We start from the raw sequence: 23,196 nt of genomic DNA, 5'->3' as shown, positions 1-23,196 counted from the left end.
AAAAAGGTACGGTTACTACATTGGAGTTTGACCACTTTGTACAAAATTATTACTAAGCTGTCTTCTTCAGAGACGCCCAGTGGAAATCCTTTATTAACAATAATCTCTACCATTGAGTAAGGGCAAACTAGTGGGCGTGGAGTTTTAGTCACATTCTTTCTGTCATCGTGTAAAGGCAGGTGCCCCATTTCGCAGATGGTAAGGCACATGCGCACAGGAGTTCAGGGACTCGCCCACATCCCGTGCAGACAAATGGTAGAGCTGGATTCAAACCTCGGCTCACTGCCTGCCCGGAAAGCCAATGGTCCATCCATATCTTCTCCCAAGAAGCAAAACAATAACACGCAATAATGTGTGCAGAAAATACCAGATTTCAGCCTGCTTACACACTGCCATGGCCCATTTAAAGGCCTTCCGAATCAATTATTTTAGGTCATTAAGAGGAAGTTTAATTTGGTTGACAAACACCCCTACTGCGGTGACCTCACCTATCAACAACAAATGTCTGATGGTCACAAGCCCGGACCATGAGTCTGTGGAGCACGGTGTTAAACAGAACCACATGTGCCCAGATTCCAAGTGGGATCTGCCTAGGCCAAGGGTACAGCTCTTCAATCATCACACGGCTGGTCTCTGAGGTCCCACAGGGACCCCACCCCTAATCACTTGAAAGGACTTTATGAAAAGAAGTCACCAGTCCCATGTGGCTGTGCTCGGTTAAAAGTACCTTTGAGTTAATGTCAATTTAGAAAAAGTCACTCACTAAAAAATACAAAAGGAGGCTGGGAAAGGGGAAAGTCAATCTTAGGTAGATGCCTTTGAACTATAGAATATTGATATACGTATAGTTGCTTCCATTTATTTGGCACCATGGGCCCGGTACCAATTCCCTCAATTACTGCTCATTAAAAAATCCAATGAAGTGGGGGAATCAACCCATTTAAAAGTGAGGTGTCTGAGGTTTAGAGAGATAACACAACATCCTCTCTATAAAGTCTATACTCCCCTCACAGGGTGACCATTAGAAATGGTATGGCTCAAGGGCCATGTACACTGGGAGGTCCTCATTCAATGGTTGATATCATTAAGTATTTCTAACAGGCATCTCTTTCTCTCTCTCTCTCTTTTTAAAGAGTTTATTTATTTATTTAATACACAGAGAGACTGCACAAGCAGGAGGGAGAGGGAAAAGCAGGCTTCCTGCCGAGCAGGGAGCCCGATGTGGGGCTTGATCGCAGGACTCTGGGATCATGACCTGAGCCAAAGGCAGATGCTTAACGGACTGAGCCACCCCGGTACCCCCCCCCCAATTTAAAAACAGATTTACTTATTTATTTTAGAGAGAAAGTGAGAGCACGCGAGCAGGGGGCAGGGAGGGGCAGAGTAGGGGAGAGAATCCTCAAGCAGACTCCCCGCTGAGCACAAAGCTCCATCCCAGGATCCTGAGACCATGAAACCGAAATCAAGAGTCAGACACTTAACCGACTGAGCCACCCAGGCGCCCCTTGAATAGTCATCTCTCCAGAGGACAACACAGTAATCCTGTGTGGAAAGGAGTCTTAACTATGGGATGCAGCAGAAATACCACAACTGACCTCTTGGTTCAACAAAGGAGCTTGTTTAAAGTCACCTTGACTTAAACTAGACATTAAGTAGGGCTAGAATTTGAATCCAGGGACATCTAGCTCTGGAGCCCAAGAGTCCTTTCCACTCTGTTGCACAGCCTCCTAGCGCGCTGCTCCTTTTCTTAATCTGACAGGATTTTGATTAGTTCAAGCTTCTCTTAGTAACAGTTTATAAACTAAATTTTCTTTGAAGTCAGTTTTCACATTGCTAAGCGGAACCTACATATAATGACTGGCTAAGTGATGATGGGAAAATTGGCAAACAAGAGCATCAATGATGGTTTCACATTTTCTACTGGGATTCTCCCTCATAAATTACTCAGTTTTGCTAATCTATAACAGAGGCTTATCTCATCTCACAAGAGAACATTTCAGTCACAACAAATTAGACTGAAAATGTACTGACTGCAAGAGATACTTAAATCAGCCAGAAGTACTCGCTCCCTTTGATTACATAAATTACTACCAGAGCTTTAAATTGTTTTATATTAACTAATTCCAACATTAGGGTAAGTGACATTTAAGAATCATCCTCATTTTAAAGTAGATGCCGTGCGAGGAGGAAAAGCACTTCCAGGGGAAACCCAACCGGCGGAAGGCAGGAGCTCCATCCGGCCCTAAGCTGAACAGAGCCTCTGAATTGTCACCGAATGCCGTGCTTGTGACAGGGACTCCGGTGTGGTGTTCCGCACGGTAACAAATAGCATGCGAAGGAAATCCCCGCAAAACCAAGCCATTTTTTTTTCTTTATATGATAAAGCAAGCACCAGCAAGTGTCCTGAACTTCCCTCCTCACTGCAAAGAATAATGTTCGGTAGAGTGTTTTAAAGAAGCTCTTCACATCCATTGTATCACTAAAATCACACAACTCCTTTAGCGAGGTGACATAGTCCTCATTTTACTGAAGACAGAATGAAGTCATGGCGAGGCTAAGTCACACAGCCCCAGATACAGGTGCACTCAGACCTCTGCTCTGGAGGCACGTGAGGCCACCAGACGCGTCTCCCCGAGCCCCTCACCACAATGCCCAGTGCATGGTAGGGGGCCGCCCTGAGAAGGAAAAGCTTGGGCAAAGCTGGGGCCTCTGCCCAGCACGGGATAGGTGAGGCAGGAACCACATGGCCTGCTCAGATGGTGCTCAGAGCAGAGGCTCTGGGTCCTCACAATCCCCCCGCAGCAAAGGGACTGGATAGAAATGACTTTCCCTGAGCCTCAGCTTCCCCACTGGCAAATACAGATACCCCCCGCCTGGCAGGGGGATTTGGAGGAACTCTCGAAAGTCAAAGCAGGTGAAGTATCTGGCACAGCGTCTGGTGCTGAGCAAGGATTCAGAAGCTGTGTCAACCTTCCTATCTTGTTCCTTCTTATAAAGGAGGAAAGGGATGACTGAGCACTAACAAACAGGTCTTCATTGAATTTCTCAATTCCTGGGAGGATACATATACAAGCCACCACTTACATCTGAGTATAATTATGGCTCCGAGTTTTGCATCAATCTCAGCATCAACAAGTGTGAACTACATCTTATTACCGTCTACCTGCGGAGTCCTGCGAAGAAGCAAAATGGCACAATGGTAAACAGGAAACACTCTTCTCCACTTGCCGTGAAATGGTGTAAAAATAAATTTATATGTTAAAAAAAAAAAAAAAGCGAACAAAGGATTAAAGACTTTCTGTGCCCAGGGAAAAATGAAAAGAAAAAACGAGTTAAAATTGTGTCAACTCATTTGACAAAAATTCGGGTTCTTTGAGATGGGTAGGAAAAAAGAAAGGTTATTTTTCTTTTCTGTAAATAAGTAAATCCTGTGATTTTTGTGTGCGTGAGAGCCTGTTAGTTACACCCTGAGCCCCACTGCAGACACAAATTGCTGCCTCTGGCTCCCACAGACCAGTAACTTGGTCCCTGGATGTGCCGGCCCAGTGCTGAGCCAAGCACCCGGTTCAACTGCAAAGTTAGGCTCCTAGGAGCTCCCGCCAAGCCTCTTCAGGTAAAGGATGTTGAGAAAGAGAAAGGAATGCTGTGACCTTGTCCTCGTGCCCTCATCTACCTATCACATGCCTTTTGACATTGCAGTGCTGGTAAAGGTGGCTAGGGGCCTGTGAGCCTGGTTTCTGGGTCTCACTCCCCCCGTTTTTACTGCCTGAACTATCACTTAGTATACAATCCAAATTTATATCCTCAAAACTGGGCTGTAGAAAGAATATCTAATTCATAAAAAGTACTTGGAAACACGGAGGAAAAGACAAAACCTAGTAAAAGTGGTGCTTAAACCCCTGAAGAAAAGTCATCACCACAAACACCTCTGCCACGGCGTGGTAGCAAGGGAGCCATTCGGAAGCTTGGGTTTGGGACGCTAACACATCTGAATTTTATATATACGGTCGTGGTGTGTAATTTACTTAAGAATTACCTTGATCTTTATAAATATCAATTTACTTTATTAACATGGTTAAGCAGTTTCCAAGCATTTTATATGGAAGGACTGTGTTTCTAATGGCCCAGAAGGAGAAGGCCTGACCATGTCCCTCCCCTATTTACACACTCCAATGGCTCTCCATTGCCCTATAAAGTTCAAACTCTTTAACAAGGCTTACAAGGCCCTGGATAGCCTGGCCCTTGCCTGCGTACCTCAGCTCTCCTCTCTCCCTTCAGCTCTGTGTTCCTGTCAGATACTGAACTACTCAAACTTTCTGGAAAATTCCATGGTGTTCATTTTAAGTCTCTGTCGATGCTGTTCCCAGTTTCCCTGGTTTCAGTTCAGGTAGTTGGAACTGAAGTTGGAAGCTTAGCCCTCAAGGCTAGATGTCTGCTCCTCCAGGCCCAGGGCATCCCAGATTCACTGTAATTACTTTCCACTTATCTGCATCTGCCCCAGACAAAACCCTGTGAAGGCGGGGATCATGTGACGTTCACCATTTCATACAGAACTCGTCACACGATGCAGTGCCTGTGTATGCAGAAGGTTCTCGAAACATTCTTGTAGAAGGGGATACAGACAGCATTTTAACCATAGGCCAGGCCCTAGGATGTGATGGACACATACAGGACTCCCTTCTTTAATCCTTACCACAATCCTAAAAGATGGATACTAAGGACTATTACAGATGAAGAAAGTAGGATACAGAGAGACAAAGTATCATGCCTAAAACTCTTGCAGCAGGGAGTGGTCCAGCAGGGGACAGACAGTGTCTTCGCATTCTCCAAAAGTGCTGCTCCCACCCCTGACTCGGTCCCTCTAGCACTGCAAACCAGGACACACAGGGTGAGCACAAACCAATCTTGTGACACTCTCCTTGCCCAGATGGTGAGGACGATGAGCCTGGTAACCTAAGTATCTCTGAAACAAGTCAAAGCCATCAGCTTAACAACGTGAATGACTTACAAGGCCATTGAGGAAATAAAAACAGTGATGGTCATTGATCTCCGTTGAACTCCACGTGCCAGGCACTGTGCAAGGTACCTAATAAGCATCAGCTCACCGGATCACCCAATAGTCCTCTCAGGGAGATATGGCCACTGCCCTCACTTGATATGTAAGACAACAGAGGTTAAGAGGTCAATCACCGTTCCCAAGATCGCATAAGCAGGCAGGAGGGGAGCCGGCATCCTGAGCCCACATTCCACCACTATGTCTAGGTGCCCCTGTGTCTAGGTGGAGCGGCACCTACACGCCAGCCCGAGCCACTGTCTGGAACTGTGCCAGGCCTATCGCCTTTCCTACTTCCTTCCTGAGCATTCTGCTGGCAGGAGTGATACATACATGATCTCCTGCATCCATCCCTCACGCCGCTCTGAGGCCTGGACACAAAGCATTGTTTGCGAGGCTTGGAAAGGAAAGTCTTCATTTGTCAAATAGGAGAAGCACCATCGACCAGATGTGACCTGGCACCTGCTACCAGCCATGGCACAGAACCGGGGCGGCAGAAACGTCTCCTGAACTGAACCGAGGTTGAGAGAAATGAAAGGGAACAGCCACTGTGTAATCTGGCCACGTTTCGGTACTTCTTAGCTGCCAGCTAACAAGATCATTCTCTCCAAGAAGAAACTAGGTCTATGCCAATAGCCTTGGCTATCCTGCTAACTTACCACTAGCCTCAAATTAATGTTTGCTTAAATGACAGAAAGAATATAAAAAGGCAGAAGGAGGGGTAAGAATCAGGATCAACTAAAAACTTGTCACTTTAGAAGGAAGGCAGTCTCTTTAAGGGGATGAGGTTACCATTTGACACACAGCAAGGGCACCCTGGTAGAGCACGGACACCAGAATGAGGTCTTTCCCCAAAATAACCTTTTTTCAGATGAGAACACTAGGTTATAATTTATATTTCCTTTTGTGCAACAAATTTGAGTGTCATAAAAATGGTTAAAAAGTCTTCCTATGGTAGCTTTTTCTAAACTTTTATGAACATCTGCCACATTCATTTGAAGTTTAAAAAATTCTGGCACATATGCAAAGGCATAATAAGGTGCCTATAGCTTTCAAGAAAAAATAACAAGACAGTCAAAAATAAGCCTTTTGCTGAATTGCCAGTAAGAAAACTAGTGTGCGAGAGGAGATGGGCCTTCCCGAGCTCCTTCCTTAAAGAGCTTTCCTTTGGCCCCAGGTACGAGCTCCTCCCCGAGCATTATAGCCCATAGTTCCTGGAAGAAATCTCAGGAAAGCATTTCTCTCCCTTGAAGGGCATAACAGAACCAGATTAACCCAATCAAAAGGAATGACTAGAGCATTTGGAGTCTGAGCTCAGATGCACGCGAGGAGACAGAGAGAGTGTCCCATGAGTGGGTCGTTCGCAGCTGCCCAACACACCCGGGAAACACGACTCTGTCTGGAAAGTGGCTTAGCTGGCCTCCAGAACGGGGCGACAACTACTTCCGTTTTCCTTCTAGTGCTGACCACACAGGCTGCAGCATGGCAAACCCCTCCCCAATTTCAAACAGGGCTAAGATTTATCTTGCCTGGTACTTCCTGAACCTTCTCAATTAAAACCCTTCAAAGGCTGAGGAGAGCAGACTTGCACCCCATTCACCTAAACACCAAACGGTCTCAAATTTTAGCTTCAGAATTTAGGTACATTTTGCACTGCATGTTTTACTACCAAAGGCCTTTTCAAAAATTCCTTATAGTCATATAAAAAGGGGAAAAATGGTACTCCATCTTTCAGTAAAATTATAGTGCTGGATTCCCTGGAAACAGTGATGCCCAGCGGAGGCTCTAAGTGTGTTCCGAATTCCCATTTTCCAAGTGTGCACTCGATTCTTCTTTTCAGGAAGCACCTGTTCGGTGTCCCGCTAGGTGCTGATGACACCACACAAATGAAACACAGTCTTTGTTCTCACAGAACTCCTACTCCTAGGGATGACAGAGAGGACGGGGAAGCAAATAGCTATCATCCAGAGCAAGAGGCACAGGAAGTGAAAGATGACAACTGGGGGACTTTTGGAAAGAGCAGGCTTAGTGTTTAGGGATCACTGAGGGCACTGGCTAGCAAGGGACAGGGAGAGGACATGAGGCGTGACAGCGGTGGAGAAGGGGCAGAACACGGGGAGGGCAGAGAGAGCTGGGCCACAGAGGTACAGTGATGGGGCAGAAGCCAGGCCACCAAATGTCGGGACTGTGCCCTGAATTTCGTCTCCATCTTCATCCTTCCACAGCCTAGCTGATGTCTGGAACACAGAGGCTGTCATTTTGCTTGTTACGTGAATGAGGAAGGCTTCATAAGAATCCACCAAAGAGAAAGGTCAGCGAAGGCAGTGAGGAAGGAACTGGGTTAAGAGTCGGGTGAGAGCTGTGGTGACTACTTTGAGAGAATGAGGAAGAGGAGCACTCCGTTGGGCTCTGCAGGTCCGGCCCTGGTGCCTTCGCAGGCCCTGGTGCCACTCAGGGACCCGGAGCACCGGAAGGCCTATGCGTGCGTGTGTGCGTGCGTACATGTCTCTGTGTGTGTATGGATAATGCACTGTTTGGGGAAGACTGCATCTGAGGTATCGGCAGCACACTAGGTGACAGTGAATTGGCGCTTGAAACTTTGCATCTGAAGTTCACAGAAAGGGACCCAGTAGGAGAATCACAGCCGAGCCCCTGACATTGCCTTGGTAGCTGAAGCAAAAGGCCTTAGGTGAGATGACTAGAGGGCACGTGGAGAAGAAAAGCGAGCGAAGACTAGAAACGTGGACAATGCTGAAGGTAAAGGCACATGAAAAGGAGTCTGAAAAAGCCTGTGCTGGAACAGTCTGGAAGGCAGGAGGAGGGGCGGGAGAGAGCGGTGGACTCCGACAGACCAAATGGTCTTCAGATTCGTGTTTCAAACTCTGCAACAACTGGCATGAAAGGTCGATGAGAAAGGATTCACTTTTAATTTTTCGCACAGGAGCGTTGAATGCACCCCTAAACTTGACAAACAAAGGTAAAACACAGAAGAAATCTCTTCAATCTGATCTAAATACACCATCCAAGATAGTCCATAAACTGTGTACTGTATGTGCTCAGGGCTGGGTGATGACAAGGAGGAACTGTTAACAGAATGTAGGAGCCACATGGCCGTCCTGTCAAATTAGAAATTTGAGCAGATTTCTGTGGTCTATTTTGATCAAGATTCTCAATGTCAAACAAACAGGTTTTTCGATAACCAACTTGTTTCATTTTCGTAAGCACAATAGCACAGTGTGCAACAGTTAGTGAAGAAGCAGGTGGTCCTCGTCGACGTGAAATGAAGGGAACAGAAGAAGAGAAGTAGCACTTCCTTTAAGACATGCAAAGCATCATCACAGACGGACATGGCTCTAGATTTTCCCTCTGAGAGCGTATCTCCTGTGCAAAACAGGCAAGCCCCCCACCTCCCACCCCGTTTTGCTCTAGTACAAATTTAAGCTCTCTCTTGAGGAGGGAAAAGCTTAAGGTTCATGTCTACGAACCAATGGCACTTACAAAAGCACAGAAAAGTCCTTTAAAAGAACTGCTATCTAATTGGTACAGCCATGCAGAAAGCAATCTGGCACCAGATTCATAGCTTTGACCAAGCATTTCTACGTTGGGGGTTCTATGCTAAGGAAGTAAGTCAAAATGCAGATAAAACCTTATGCATAAAGATGTTCACTGAAAGACTATTTATACCAGTGAAAAATGATAAACAACCTAAGTGTCCAACAATAATGGGGAAATGGTTAAGTTGTGGTATATCCAAATGGTGGACCAACAGGCCCCAAATTAAAAATTATTATTACTGAGAGTAGTTTAAAAACATGTAGAAATCCCCATTCTACAATGTTAAGTGAAATAGACATAAAATTATATATATGTATGTATGTATATATGGATATACACATCAGTTATGCACATTCATACAAAATATATATTCACAGAATATAGACTAGGAGGAAGAATAGTGAAATGCTAACAGTAGTTGAATCTGGAAATAATGGTATTGTGGATGATTTTAACTTTCTTCTTTATACTTCCTTATACCACATCCTCTACAATGAAAATGTAATACTGTTCCAGTGATTTGGAATAAACATCATTTTGAAGAGCAAGCAACTTCCCTTCCCTGGTTCAAACCCTTGAAGAACCCCTTTCTCCTGCCTCTTTGAACCTCACTCTCTCACCCATGGAAATCGACAATCTCCAAGCAAAGTGGAAAAACACTGGAAACCAGAGCCCAGTGGAAAGGGGTCTCGGCGGACTGCTCAGCTCTGTGCACCTGGGAGGGGGCCGCGCAAGACGTGCTGCTCGGACATGCTCCCGCGTGCAGAGCTGTGAATCCAGAGACCGGGTCTTTTCCACTGTCACAGAGCAAAACAAAGCTGCAGGTAGAGAGATCTGGGGAGGGAAGGCGCCAACTTACCTCCATTAAACTTAAATGGATTCCTATGAGGTAGGGCATGGGAGCACTGTGAAGAGAAACAGAGACACACAGCTGCTTTAATGTCTGTTGCTTCCGACAGAAAATTACAGATGGTTCACTATTTGGAGAAAAACTGTTTTAATAAACGTATGCACAGTTACATTTCCTTTCACAACAAAAATCCTAATGTGACATTTTGTTCCCAAGCCTAGAAACTTCCGAAGAATTTCAAAATGTGGGCAGCACGAGAAGAAGCACGGGTGGTGGGAAGAGGCCGACCTTGGTGTTGATCCCTCAGGGGCAGCCCTGGGACTACACAGACTCAGTGGCCTTGTCTTTAAAATGGGACACTGGGATCAAATGGGCCCCTCGCGATCAGACTGCGAGAGACTACATGTCAAGTGATCAGCATAGTTCCTGGCACAAATGGAAATGATCACCGCCACAATCACAACAGAAAAGGCAGTTAACAGGGTTGAATGGAAGGCATAATGTGTTTCAGTGAAGGATGATTTTTTTTCTTTATTTGCTGTTTCCTTCTGCCATCCAGAGATGTGATCTAACGGTCCATTCTGACTGGCCTAAGTATGTGGGGAACTTTGAGCAATCCTTTCCCCACCAAATGCACATATGCCATCCAATGGCACCACAATTCACAGAGCCCCCTTCAACTGCTTCATTCACAGGGAGGGCAATGGTTCCTCCCTCAGTGACTGGGCAGGAGTAGAGAACCCAACTCCAAAGCTCTTAAAACCTGGGCATTATGGACTGATTTCCTTTGGTTTCAGGAGTGTGTGTGCGTGTGTGCGCGCTCACACACATTATCATTTATGATGCTACTTACCAATAAAGGGGCTAGGCGTTATATGAGGAACTTCAAATTCATCTTTCCTAACCCACACAACAATGGCATAAGGCAGGTGTTATCCCCATTTTACAGAGGACCAGAATAGCCCCAGAGAGCTTAAATCCCTTCTCTAACGCCACAAAACAAAGGCAGCAGCAAACCGGAGAGGACTAAAGTCTCTTCTTTTGGTGACTTCAGAACATTGAACTTAAAGTCCCTGGGTCCACCTCCCATGACTACATTTCTTAGGGACGGTAAGGGAGGGAGGTCAACAAGTAGGAGGACGAGAGCGAGTGGGCACCTTTTCCCCAGGTCTCTCCAGTAGTACATAACACACCCTATGAAAGGTGCAAGAGCCTCTGGCAAAGACACCGGGCTCTGATCAAGGTGACCAGGCGCCTTTCCTCTGGGGTGGCCAGGAGACAGCAGGTGGATCTACAAGGACGGCTTTCCTTGGGAACAGGGTGGGGAAAACCAGAGGGATAAGAAGTAAGAACGCAGAGGTGTGTTTTCACTTGAATACTAAGGGGTTTAGGCGTCATCCTGAAAGCAATGGATAGGGAATGAAGGTTTTTAAACATCAGATGTGCATTTTTAAATTGCTCAAACATTTAAAAATAAGAGAGGGCACAATTCCCTCATCACCATTCAACAAATAACATTCTTCAAGCAAAAAATCCTTCCCCAGAATATAAAATGTCCTCCTTACTACAGATCTCAGCAGTAATATATCTTGGGAGCCTGTAAAACAGACTTGAATATTAGCAGCACAGTTTGGGAACTATTCTTCTAGAAGACTTTTGTATTTGATAATAGCCAAAGAAAGAATTATACACACAACTGCAGTGAAAGTGAAGTTGTCTTTTCTTTGCTTTCTTCTTCTTCCTCTCTCCTTTTTAAAAAAGGTATCCGCTGTGCACATTCAGCTTCTCTTCGCTTCTAGGGGCAAGGAAATGCCCTATGATATTTTTTTCGCTTAAACTGTAAACCATTAGTTTAGCCGCCAGCTACACAAATGCTCAAACTTCCCAGTGTGCCGGGCTCTGCTGTCCAAGCTTTTTCCAGTGTACACTGAAATGAATGTGTTTCTAATTAAGTAGCTTCAGGAACACGACAGCTTCAATGTCAAAAATACAAAGTCTGAACCCTGGCAGGAAGTCTTAAGACTGCAAATGTCTCATCTAGTGGAACCTTGCCTAATGTAATGAAAGGAAGCAGGAAGAGTGCAGAATTCCAGAAAAATGGTCACTTATTAATTTGTCCAGAAGCACAGCCTAACACATAGAAGGGAGAAAAACTCCAATCCATAATATTTAACCAAATCTCATCAACTTTTCCAGCTTCTACATTTAATCATGCAACTGACAAAGGACAGTGAGTTTTAACTAGAATTTTAAAACTGAAATTTCAGCAAATGAGTTAATGTACAGAAAAAGGCCAAACAACCCCAAGAAAAAGGTGAAAATAAATCCTGCAAAAGTCTCTATAACTGAAGCCTTTTACCTGAAAATGAAATGTTTTCTAGAATTTTAAATATGTAGGTTTTAATGCCATGCCCTTTGTCCTGCAATAAAAATCACTGATATTCTGAAAGAGAAGAAAAGGAGTCTTGCAGAAGTGACTACAGATGCAAAATGGGACAGAGTGAGACCCACACCTCAGGTATCATTAGGTAGGCATTTTTTTTCAGCCCAATAATTTCCCAAAGAGTAATTATGGCCTATCATAGAAGTGCAATTTCTTAGCCAAGCATTGTTAGGGCTGCACCAGCTCTGTATTTAGAAAATATTGAAAACACATTTACTCTGAAATCACAGCAGCTCCATGTTTTGTATAAATGCAAATTTAGACAAATACCTTTTACACTGTCATCATCTGCTGATAAAGCCTCAAATACTTCCCTGAACTGACTTGCATTTTTGCTCTGCAAAGATACTAATTACGAATTCCAAGCGGGGAGAGGAAAATGGGGGGGAAAAAAAGGAAACCCAGAGTCTCCTTAACATCTCAATGTAACAAATATGTAACTGGGTAATTCTGGGTGCGTTCTGAAAAATTTCCATTCTCAGTAACCCTCAACTGTTACTGCAGCTACTGACTCGTTTTCTTTGGAAACCTCTTTTCTTCGGCTTTTTATTGTAAAGAGAAATTTGGGGGCGGGGATCACATCACCTTAACGCTACTTTGACTTTCACATTTTTCTTACCCGATAGCAGCCCACATTAACAAACATATTTATATCTTTGAAATTACAGGGTACATACATATTTTATTGTTTTCTCATTGGCCACATTAACCTCTCCCATAGTAGACTACACTCTTTGTGATTAAAGACTGTGTAATAGTCCACCACATATGGATGTGCCTTAATTTACTGCATCCTATTTCTAGAGTTAGACATTAAGTCGCTTCCAACGATTCACTGTAAGTTACGCGGTAATGACAATGAACAACTTCATGGGCATGAATTCCCAATCATAAAATTACTAAATCAAGAGGCAGGGCTGCTGCTGTTGTTGTTTTCCTTTTCTTACTGTTTTTGTTTCTTTTTTATTTTTTTTATATCTTTTGTTATTTTTTGGCAAAGTGCTTTCTAAAAGGGTAGGACAGGCTCCACTGGAAATCTTCCACGACGGCAGCAAGGGCTGGAGATAACCCATGAAGTCCTTGTTACAGGAGCAGCACGTGGTAGGCTCAGTAACTTCTCACATCCATGTGGGTTCTCTCTGAGGCCCTGGCATGGCTGGACCCACTGGACCCCTTCTCTTTGCACCCCAAGAATGATATTCTCGTTCCTGCCCTAGTTCTGAGGGATACCTGGCCAAGCCCTGGTGAGGACAGTCGAGGCTCTATTATGAGAGCAAGGAGCTGAGAGGCATCCTTTGGCTCGTGGGCTGCTGACACCAAGCAGGCTCTCCTCACCACCCTTCTACTCACTGAGCTCGGTAGGTTGCTTAACACTTTCTTCGGAAGGCAACTTTACTCGTAGTTTCATACACCACCAAGAATGCAAAGACCGCAAGTAAACTATAATTTGTTACTTTCTCACCACTTACAATGACAAAATTTAAAAGCCACCTATCACTCTTAAGCATACCTTCAAAGGAAAATACAGCAAAATACATTTGTTTAAGCGGTTCCTCAAACACTCCTTCAGCATTCGGAGTTCGATCACTCAGCATCATTCTGTGATCCAGTCATCAGTGTGAGTGTTTTCCCAAGGGTATCTCAATAACAAGACATAATCCAACTTCACCTAGAAGCTACCGTTCCTTATTAGGTCCTCCAAAGAACGTGTTGGTTGCTTCTCAAGAACACAGCAACGCAAATATCTGTTTAACTACTAGCAAATGAACACCATGCTTCTCAACTCTGGGTGACTTTCAGCATTCATGGTGACTTTACATTTCAATGCCGATTCCGATTTCGGGGACATTTTAAATGTCAATTAGACACAATATATGCGGAACCAATAGTGCACATAATTAAAGCGGTGACCATTTGTTAACAGCTATGACCATGTTCATATATACAGGCAGGCCATGACAACTGTGTCACAACTGCCCTGTGGCCAACAGCAACTGTGGGATGCCACTGTGCATCTTGGAATATAGCTCTTTTAGGCCTTTGTTCTCGAGGAATTATTGTACTATCTGACTTCATCAGTTACATTCTAGAAGAGTAGAAACTATTCTTTCTTCTTTCTTCCCTGAGAAGGAAAGATGGTCTGCTGCTGGTGAAAAGGCAGTGACAATATAATATAATATATATAATATAACCTAATACCTGAAAGGTATGTTTAATTTGAAAGGGAACATTATAATATTTATCGAGCTACTGTAACCCAGCTGCTTTTATGCACTATTTACATGGAATTCTCAAGACAACTCTCCAAGGCAGTGCTGTTATCCACATTTTCAGATTGGAAAACAGGCTCAGAAAGGTGAAGTAACTCGCCCAAGACCACACAGCTAGTAAACAGGGAAGCTGTAACTCAAACCCAGGGCTATGGGATGGCTATGCCCAAGCTGACCCATGGCACACGCTCGGTACTTAAGACAAAAGCCGTGCCAGTATCCCAAGGGGGCTACTCACCCAATCCTCCTACGAACTCAAGCCTGCGACGTAGAGAACTTTCTTACAGGTAAGTTCTATGCACGGGCTCATTCCCCGCATGAATGCGGCTCCTGCAGACTTATTAATGGTCTTGCAGCCCCGTTCATTATTACCGCACGTTCACAATTTGTTTAATTCCTTTCCCCAGACAACTACAGCCTTCTTAATTATGTTCCCCTGAGGTGAGTGGCTACTAATTGGAAAAGAGTCAGGTGAAATAAAGGAACACTGGCTGCTCAAATCATAAAACACAGTTTCCCAGGACAGAGGGGGAGGGGCGGGGTAGGACCTGCGGAGAGGTGGGAGCACCCCCCCCACCCCCGGGCCAGGTAAGCAACACGTCTTTGACCCCAGCACGGAATTAGCTAAGAGCTGCCCAGGGACTTGGAAGGTCCACTGTGCTGCTTTTCTTTTCCCCATAAAAATGCACAGTCAGCACTACAGTTCCCACGCCGCAGGGCCCGGTCCGCCTCTCAGAGGCACACACCTCCTTAGTCATAGGTCCTGACTGGCACAGGGGAGCCCCTAAGTCTTTCCTCAGTTCACTACTTTTAAGGGAAAGGAAACTCTGAAAGCAGTCCTCTTCGTTTCAGCTTTTTTTTTTTGGAAAAGAAACAAAAGTATAAACACAGCTTGTCCTACACTTTTAGATTCTGCTCTGAAATAGGCGGCTTGGCCTGGGTAGAGAGGTTTCGGGACAGGAGGTGGGAGAAGGAGCACCCGCGAAGACCTCACAGCACATCTTGTCAGAGAGCCCTCACTGTCACAGTTCTGGTCTCAGCGACAGCGACCCGACAGGTGGCCCGCCGAGGGCCAGCACCGGGCTAGGAGCTCAGCAGACCCTCACGCCAACAGTGTGAGGCAGGTGCTACTGCCACTGGCGCCGCACAGATGAAGAGGTGAAGGTCATGCAGGTCACACACTCGTCAATGGCAGAACAGATGAAAGGCCAAGTCCATTCTGCTGAGACAAAACGAGCAGTTTCCCAGAAGCCCAGCCTTTGCGTGGCCAATGGAAGGAGAGGGGGAAGGAGACGAGGTCGTCCCCAGTCTGCTTTCTGAGGGCCGGCCGGCAGCCGGGCCAAGTCAAAGGCCCCGTCTCATCACGTCCAAGCGACCAGCTCCCTGACTCCCCTCACCCACAGGAATCCTCCTGTTTCAAGTTTGCCTCTGAGCCCCTCCTCAGATGGTGTCCCTGAGCCCCAAGCCCTCCTGCTTCAAGTCCTAGGGAACCTCTGCTGCCCACTGGGACAGAGCACCACTCCTCACAGGACCCCAGAGGTTGTGAACACCTCCCTGGGTAAAGGCCTTTGTGTGAGTTTCCCATTTGGCATGAAGCACATGTTAATTTGCACGGTTCTTCTAGACAATCAGTCACAGGAGAAACGAAGGGGTTCCTGTTCGCAGCGCCTACCATGTGTGGAGCCCAGAAGAACGGCAACAGTGGAGCGTGTTCCCCAAGTGTGCACCGGAAGCTTGAGCCACCTTATCTCACTTAATCCCCAAATAATCCCATTTATACCACCCATTTTACAGATTAAAAAAGGATTCCCAGAAGCTGCCCATGGTTACAGCTAATGGTGATTCCAGCTCAAATCCTTCCACTTCAAAGTCTCTTATGCTACTCTTGCTTAATATTCTCTGACCCCTCACACTAACTTAAGTAAAAAAAAAAGTTATTTGACCATCATAACTAAAAATGAAAACAGCCAAGTGGATACTTCATAGAACAAAACCGTCTACTTTACTAGCTTAAATGAACTGACATTTTTTGTTCTAAATAAGATTTAAAGCAATTTAATAGACCAACAAGGGCAGGAAAAGAAGTAGGGGCAAAGGGAAGACATGGAAGCCGGGGTGAACGTGATGCTGCAGTTGTGGGCTGTGAGGTTTTCGGCACACCTGCTGCGAGGGCCACAAACTCGGCTGTGAGCACTGCAGCTGCCGACACCCAAAGAGGGAAACGGGATTGTAACAGGGCTTCGTGGTGTCCAGAGAGAAAAAGCAACTGGTTGTTCAGGAGCTTAAATCTGAAGAAGGCAACTGGGGAGGGGAGAGAGAAAATGAATGTCTTACACTACATTTGGTATATGCTCAGTGTCTTCCCTCTGCTTGTCGGGCAACCCACAGCTACTACTGTGTGTCGGGCATCGCGTCGGGCTTGGGATAGAGGACAGAGAAAACAGTTCGGGTCCCTGACTATCCGGCGCTCACGGCGAACAGCAGACATGAGATGAGCGTATTAGCGTATGTGTGTGAATGGAGGTAAAGGAAACATACAAGGTGCTGTGGGGCGGACCTGAAGTGACCTCTTTTCATCATGACAGCAGTCTTGAGAGGCTGATCTCCATAATTTAGAGAGGCATCTATGGCTCAAACAGGTTAAGTGACTTGACAAAGGTCACAGCTGGTGAGAGGCAGAAAATATGGCTTGAAAAGCAGAAGGGGTACAAATGCCATGAGTTAATCACAGTTTTCTTAGGGGAAAAGGTATTTAATTTCCACCCATCCCTCCCTGATTTATGAGCAACAGTCTGGGATGAGGACCCATGAGAGGACAAGAGCAATTCTGGATTGGGAGAGGAGGCCCAAACTGCCCAGCTTCCATGCGTGCTGTCAGGAGCCAGCTTACAGGGCCTGTGCCCTGTGGGGCAGCGTGGTGTGCATGGGGTCAGGCACTGGAGATGGTTTCCTAACGCACGTCTATCCCTGCAACTGAAGCACGGCGGGGGAGGGGAGGCACGGGAGCAGTGCTCTTCTCAGTGTGTGCCCTGTGGCTTCCTGGGGTAACCTTGGGGCTTGGGGGAGACGCCTTCCAGAGCTCCAAGCCCCCAAACCCAACCTAAATGAACACATGAGCTACAAAGATAAGGCCTGGATGAAAACCTGGAAAGGTCAACATCAAAGCCTAAAGTGGTCCGCCCTTTTGTGCCTTCTCAGTCTACCGGAAGGAGACATACTTGGAAAACATCAGGAAGGGCTCCATGGCTAAGACCACTGTCGCAGGAGAAGTTAATCACAGAGAAAAGGTCAGGAGACAGGGCTTTCTATTGCCCCAGAGAGTTCAATGAGAACCATAACAGCCAGAGCCAGCTGCAAAGCAACGTCTCGAGTCGGGAGCCACCAGCCGCCCAGGAGACTCTCATAGAAATGCAGGAATGAAAGAGGGAAGAAAGAAATGAGAGAGGGAAAAAGAAGTTTATGGATAAATCAAAAGAAAGTAAACCCCCCCCCAAATGTAAAAGTTTAAAAAGAGGAAAAGAGTTCTTTTTGTTTTATAAGGACTGAGACAACGTCACATGCCAAGATGTAAAGCATCAAATCCCTTCTCAGCCTAGCCTCTCAGTCCTTCAAATGTTTAAGGGTAAGAACAAATCCCCTGTGCTGAGAGATCACGCAGAGCCTTGCACTGCGCTGGTGGCTTCATGCACTCTGCCTCGGGCCCACCCCGAGAGGCAGGGACGCTCATCCCAAAAGACCTGCCATGAGATAGGGCCCTGCCCTGCTGAGGCACGATGGCATCACAGGGTCTGAGACTCCTGCCCTGTTAGTGAGCAGAACATGTCTAGAATGTTTGCTGGAGAGACCACACCACGCAGTGCCATAGAAATTCCACAGTTTTCTAAGTCCTGGGTCCAAGATAGGCTCCAGGTATGGGAGGAGTGAGGAATTACACACTGAATGTGTCTCAAGAACTGGAAAGCAAGGATTGGGTTGTATCAGCAGAGGTCAGGGCCAGCCATGTTCCATGCAGGAGTCAGAGACTGGGGCAGGGGAGGCAAGCGGTGTGGCCCCTTGTCACATCCAGCAACAGGACCGGGCCTGACAAGGTGGACCAGCAGGCCAGGTTCTGACGTTCAGACGTAGAGGAGGTGGCGGGCCCACAGCGGGGGGTAAGCTGTCATCAGGAGAGCTCCCCACAGGGTGGCTTGCGACAACCACCAGCCCCAAGCGGGGAAGGGCCATTTCCGCGGCAGGGCGCTTCGCCTTCTCTAACCCTGCAAGTTTCTGCACCACTGCGGGCATACGCTGCTGAGGCTGGATGACTGCCATCTCGCCACACACCTAGCACCTGTGCCATCAGGGGCACCTCGGAGGGACCAAGTGAAGGGTCTGATGCCAACCACCCACACGCGCTGTTCATTTTCACCGAACACTGGCTTTCCGCCGTGGGTGCTTTTGGAAGGTTAAAAGATTTCTGTTTTTAAATAAGGACCAATTACCTTACTAATGATAAAGACTATATTTAAAAAATCTAATGGCTCTGGGATTAGTAGTGATGATTGCACAACCTTGTGAAGACACAAAAACCCCAGAGAACTGTACACCTTTAAAAAGGCTGTTAAGTGTCGCAGTACAGGAGTTAAGATTGAATTTTTAAAAATGGAGAACTTGAACCTCCAGAACCCACAGAATTAGTAAAGATTCCTATAGCGTCTATGGCTTCAATAATGCAAACAGCTCTCAGTCTCTCCTCTCTGCCATTTTTCCACCAGGAAGACAGTTTACTCATAAATTGTCCAAAACCTCCTCCAAAGGCTCTTGGCACTCTCAGTCTGAAGGAAATGGAGGGGCACTGAAATGTGGTGACTGTCAACACCAGAGTTTTTAGATTGCCAGGCTTCTCACGGAGAACATATTTTCCCCTACACTCTTGTGGACGAGGAGACGGGAGGCTCGGAGGGGTAATGTGATTCACCCAAAGACATGTATTCAGTAGGACCAGAGCCAGGGTTTGGACCCGAAACTTAACTCGTCTACTACTCAGCCTCTCTGTTCAAACCTCAGGGTCAAGTTTAGCCAAATCTTACTAAGGGATTTCCCTGGAAATCTAGAACTTCCCTTTGTTCAACATTGTATGCTTCCTCCCCATCAGGCCAACTACAGACACAACTTCTCCCCTTCTTCTGTCTGAAGCTGAAATCCTGGTCCTTATCCTTTTCTACGGTTCCCCAAAGGAGCTCCTGTTGGCGTGGTTCCACCCTGAGCACTGGACCTTGTCCCCTGCTGCTTCTTAGCTGGAAAAGTCTGTTCTCCTACTCCTGCCTGGACACCTGAATTCTTTTGGGAAGGAGTGTTTTATCAGATCCAGGACCATCTACAAAGAAGCTCCTACGTTCCTGTGCCCAATGCCAGGGATATAGCAGGCACTCATAAATATTTGCTACAAAATACAAATGACAGTTTCTGCTTGCTTGGATTTCAATCCTTAACAAAACCTACAGGGCCCAGACTTTGGTATATACAGAAGAATTTTAGCCATACCTGTCTACCTAAACTACACCATTTCACCCAGATGTTGTGCATTTCAACTGGATTTTGCTAGGTCGTTCCTATATATTCACATTAATAGATAGGCTATATATCTATCTATCTGTAGTTGTTAATAACAAAAGTAGTACCTACTGTTTATGGAACACCTGTTTTTGTTTTTGGTTTTTTTTTTTTGTCATAGTAATTACTATTCATGTTTGACAGAAGAGAAAGGAGGCTCAGAGAGGTTCGGTGACCTCAAAGCTAGTAAATGGGGAAGCCAGAACCACAGCCAGGTTTATCTGTTTCCACCACACCACACTTCACTGATTTCTATTTCTGTCACTAAGAATATCAACAATCCCACTGACTCTAGCAACAATTTATTCCCTACGCAAAATCTCATGGCATCAATGGAGACAGAGATTAGACTGGACCCAGCCCCAAGTCAACCGGAAGTCACTTCATAGACTGATGCCCCTTCACCATGTGGACTGGGGACCCTGTGATCAGGCACATTTCAGCCTGCTTGCTAAAAATTCTAGATGGAAAACATGATGCAGCATGTGCAGATTGATTCGGAACCCAAGAGGCAACGTGGATAAAGAGCCTAGAACTAGAATCTCTCACACGGAGTTGGAGCATACCCACGCCGAGTGGAAGAACAGTTTCCAGAATCAGGAGATACAACACATTTTACAAAGACAACTGCAAAATTCAAACCTTAATTGTTCACATAGGATATAATTTTTGGTTCAGGCACATCCTCAGGAGCATGGGGAGTTAGGTATTAACTTGGCTCTTGATCTGGCTGGTCTTTGGGGGACAACATGAACTTGCCCTGATCTGCTCTGGAAATATTTTGTCACAAAGGCATGTTAACAAGTGTCCAGAACAACCCAAATATACAATTCAATTTGGGAACTGACTTGCAGTCCTTATTTAGGATGACTTCTGAAAGAGTAAGGCAGAAAAAAGAATTTACATGGGAAATACCATATGGTTTCTACCGGGACCTTTTATTAGCAACATCTAATTAGCATAGTGCCGGGTACATAGTAAGTGCTCTACAAATATTTTCTGAATGAAAAACATAAGTCATCAAGACGCCTACATGAAAATTTTTTTTCACAAAATCTTGGTGATGGGTACAACTTATTCTCTCAAACTCTGGAGGATGTTAGTAGGGAAAGCTTTAGTGTCAGATGGCCTTACATTTCAACCACAGGCTCTACCATTTCCTAGCTGTGTGACAGTGGTTTAAGTCACTAGAAGTCCCTAAGGTTTGACTTCTGAATCCATACAATGGAGCTAATGAGATATTATTTACGATTTGATTTTGAAGATTTGCAATAATGTTGATAAAGAGTTACACACACACACACACACACACACACACACACACACACACACACACCCTTCAATAGATGGTGATTATTATAATGAAGGAAAACGCAGATTCTCATCAGCAAGTTAATCCCTTTGTCCCAGAAATGGGAAGGCCCTCCCAACACTGGCCAAGGTCAGGGCTGCCGTCAGCCAAGGTAGGGAACATTCTCATTTTCGCTTTCAAAGTCAAGAAAATGGTACAGATCTAAAGTAGAAAGGAACCAGCAGCACATGTTTTTAAATATTCATAAGGGCTGGAAATGTCTTACTCCTTTCGTTTTCTCTGCCATCTGCTTTTGTTTCTTTTCTTTTCATTCTTATGCCACAGCTGCAAATGAAAACAACCATACAATAACTCAAGTTAAATAAAAAAAAAAATCAAAATAAAAACAATCTGAGGGGTAAAAAGAAAAGATGAATTATAAAGTTTTCCCCTGAGCTCACAAAGCAGCAGAAATAAGAATGTCTGATCTGAGTTAAACCTTCTGGAAACCAAAATCCATGTCCCATGTTTATAATAACCATGTAAGAGCAGCCACCATTTGCTAAGTGGCCCCTGAGTGCCACTTGATGACCAGTATATCTAATTCTAAATCACTCTTCAAAGTAGGTAAATCAAACCCACTTTACAGAAAAAGACACTGCACATCGAAGAGATCAAATAGATTTTTAACGGTTACACAGCTAATAAGACAGGATACTTAGATCTGAATCCAGGTCCTCTGTCTGAATCCAAAGCCGAGGCACTTTCTCTACCACCCTCTCCAAAAATGCAAAGGGATTTGAAAATTTTAATTTGGGAAATATTTGGGGGAAGATCATTTGTACTACACTGATTTATTCAGATAATTAAAATCTGTGATTATACCTCTAATTAAAGTTAACTCAGATAATTGGTTGCTGTATTTGTGAATGTGCAATTAGAGTCTTCTACATAATTGTGGGGTTTTCGGCATCATACTTTCCATTTATTCACCGCATCCCAGAGCTTTGCTCTACTGGCCTCTGTTCTACGTGAGGCTGCATTACAGCTCCTGGGGTCTCTGGGCCCAAGGACCATGACTTGTGATACCACCAGCAGGATCTGGACTCAGCCCCATTTAACATGTCTTTGTCCAGAAGTCAATGAACACCTCATCTTCAAGTGCAATGTAAAAAGCTCTCACAGCCTACACTGTTGTCCTGAAAACCCCTAGCAGCATGTACCTGAAGAAAAACTGGCAGCAGTGGTCCTCATGTGTTAATTACACTTTCGAAGTCTATTATGCATAGAAAGGGCACCTGCTGGCAGTGAAAATGACTAGAATCTGCCCTTCCTGTGCAGTGAGTAAATTGAGAGTTCATTTCTACAGGAGATAATAGTTTTCAGATTCCATTTCGTGTATCCCCTGCATGGGGACGTACTTAACATTTAAATCATCTGCAGAGGAACAAACCTCCTTCAAATTTACATGTTTCAAGCTCCTAGCACTTTACTTAAAATGCTAGTTATCCCTGCTGGCTCTCACCACCAAGGATTAAACTCAACAGTGGTGAAAGTCACCGAGCACAATAGAATAAAGTTATTAGCATCGACTCAAATTTCATGACATTTGTAGTTTCTGACCAAAGCAGTTGGTAGCAGGCTGAAGGTGATCAAATCAAGCCTTGAATGGAAGATCTGGTTTTTTTTTTTTCCTCTCGGGGTCTTTTATTTGCACATTCTTAACATGTTGTAGTTAATAAACAGATACCAACCTCCACTGGCCTGTAATCATCCTTTGGTCAAATGTCAAGAAAGTTCTTTCATGAAAACAAGAGACCAGGAGAAGAACTGCTATCATGTACACAGACACTTCCAAGATGGAGCCTAATCACAGAACCTGCTCAGGCTCTGAAAAATGCAAGTCTGAGCTTCGATTTTTTTGGAGTAGAAGTTGGGGTTGACAAGGGCTAAGGAGAGGTTATTGTCAAGTCTTCCCTTCCAAGGCAGACCTGCCAGCATTGTTGCTCCCGGGCAGGCTGGAGACACAGCTCAGAGGGCTGGAGTTAGAGAGGAAGTCAGGAAGAGGACCTCAGAGCACCTTCCGCAGGGAAGAGCAAAACAGCCAATAAATCCTTTAAGCAAACAAGAAAGGACGGCTGG

General features: G+C 45.3%; 1 protein-coding gene across 11 annotated transcripts in view; it reads right to left on the bottom strand.

Annotated features, from left to right (window-relative positions):
* The window catches only part of DENND1A (DENN domain containing 1A), a 495,826-nt gene that overhangs the window by 191,589 nt on the left and 281,041 nt on the right, over positions 1-23,196 (bottom strand). For all 11 annotated transcript variants that reach the window (XR_006386371.1, XM_044264938.1, XM_044264939.1 and 8 more), the window contains one exon: positions 9,468-9,513. Coding sequence is in view for 10 of the 11 variants with exons in the window: in XM_044264938.1 (XP_044120873.1) it covers positions 9,468-9,513 (46 nt within the window). In the remaining variant the exon portion in view is untranslated. The remainder of the gene's footprint in view (positions 1-9,467; positions 9,514-23,196) is intronic.

This window comes from Neovison vison, chromosome 9 (genome assembly GCF_020171115.1).
Source record: "Neovison vison isolate M4711 chromosome 9, ASM_NN_V1, whole genome shotgun sequence".
Classification (NCBI taxonomy): domain Eukaryota; kingdom Metazoa; phylum Chordata; class Mammalia; order Carnivora; family Mustelidae; genus Neogale; species Neogale vison.
Note: the sequence above shows the minus strand (reverse complement) of the source record. Positions and strands in the feature narration are given on the sequence as shown.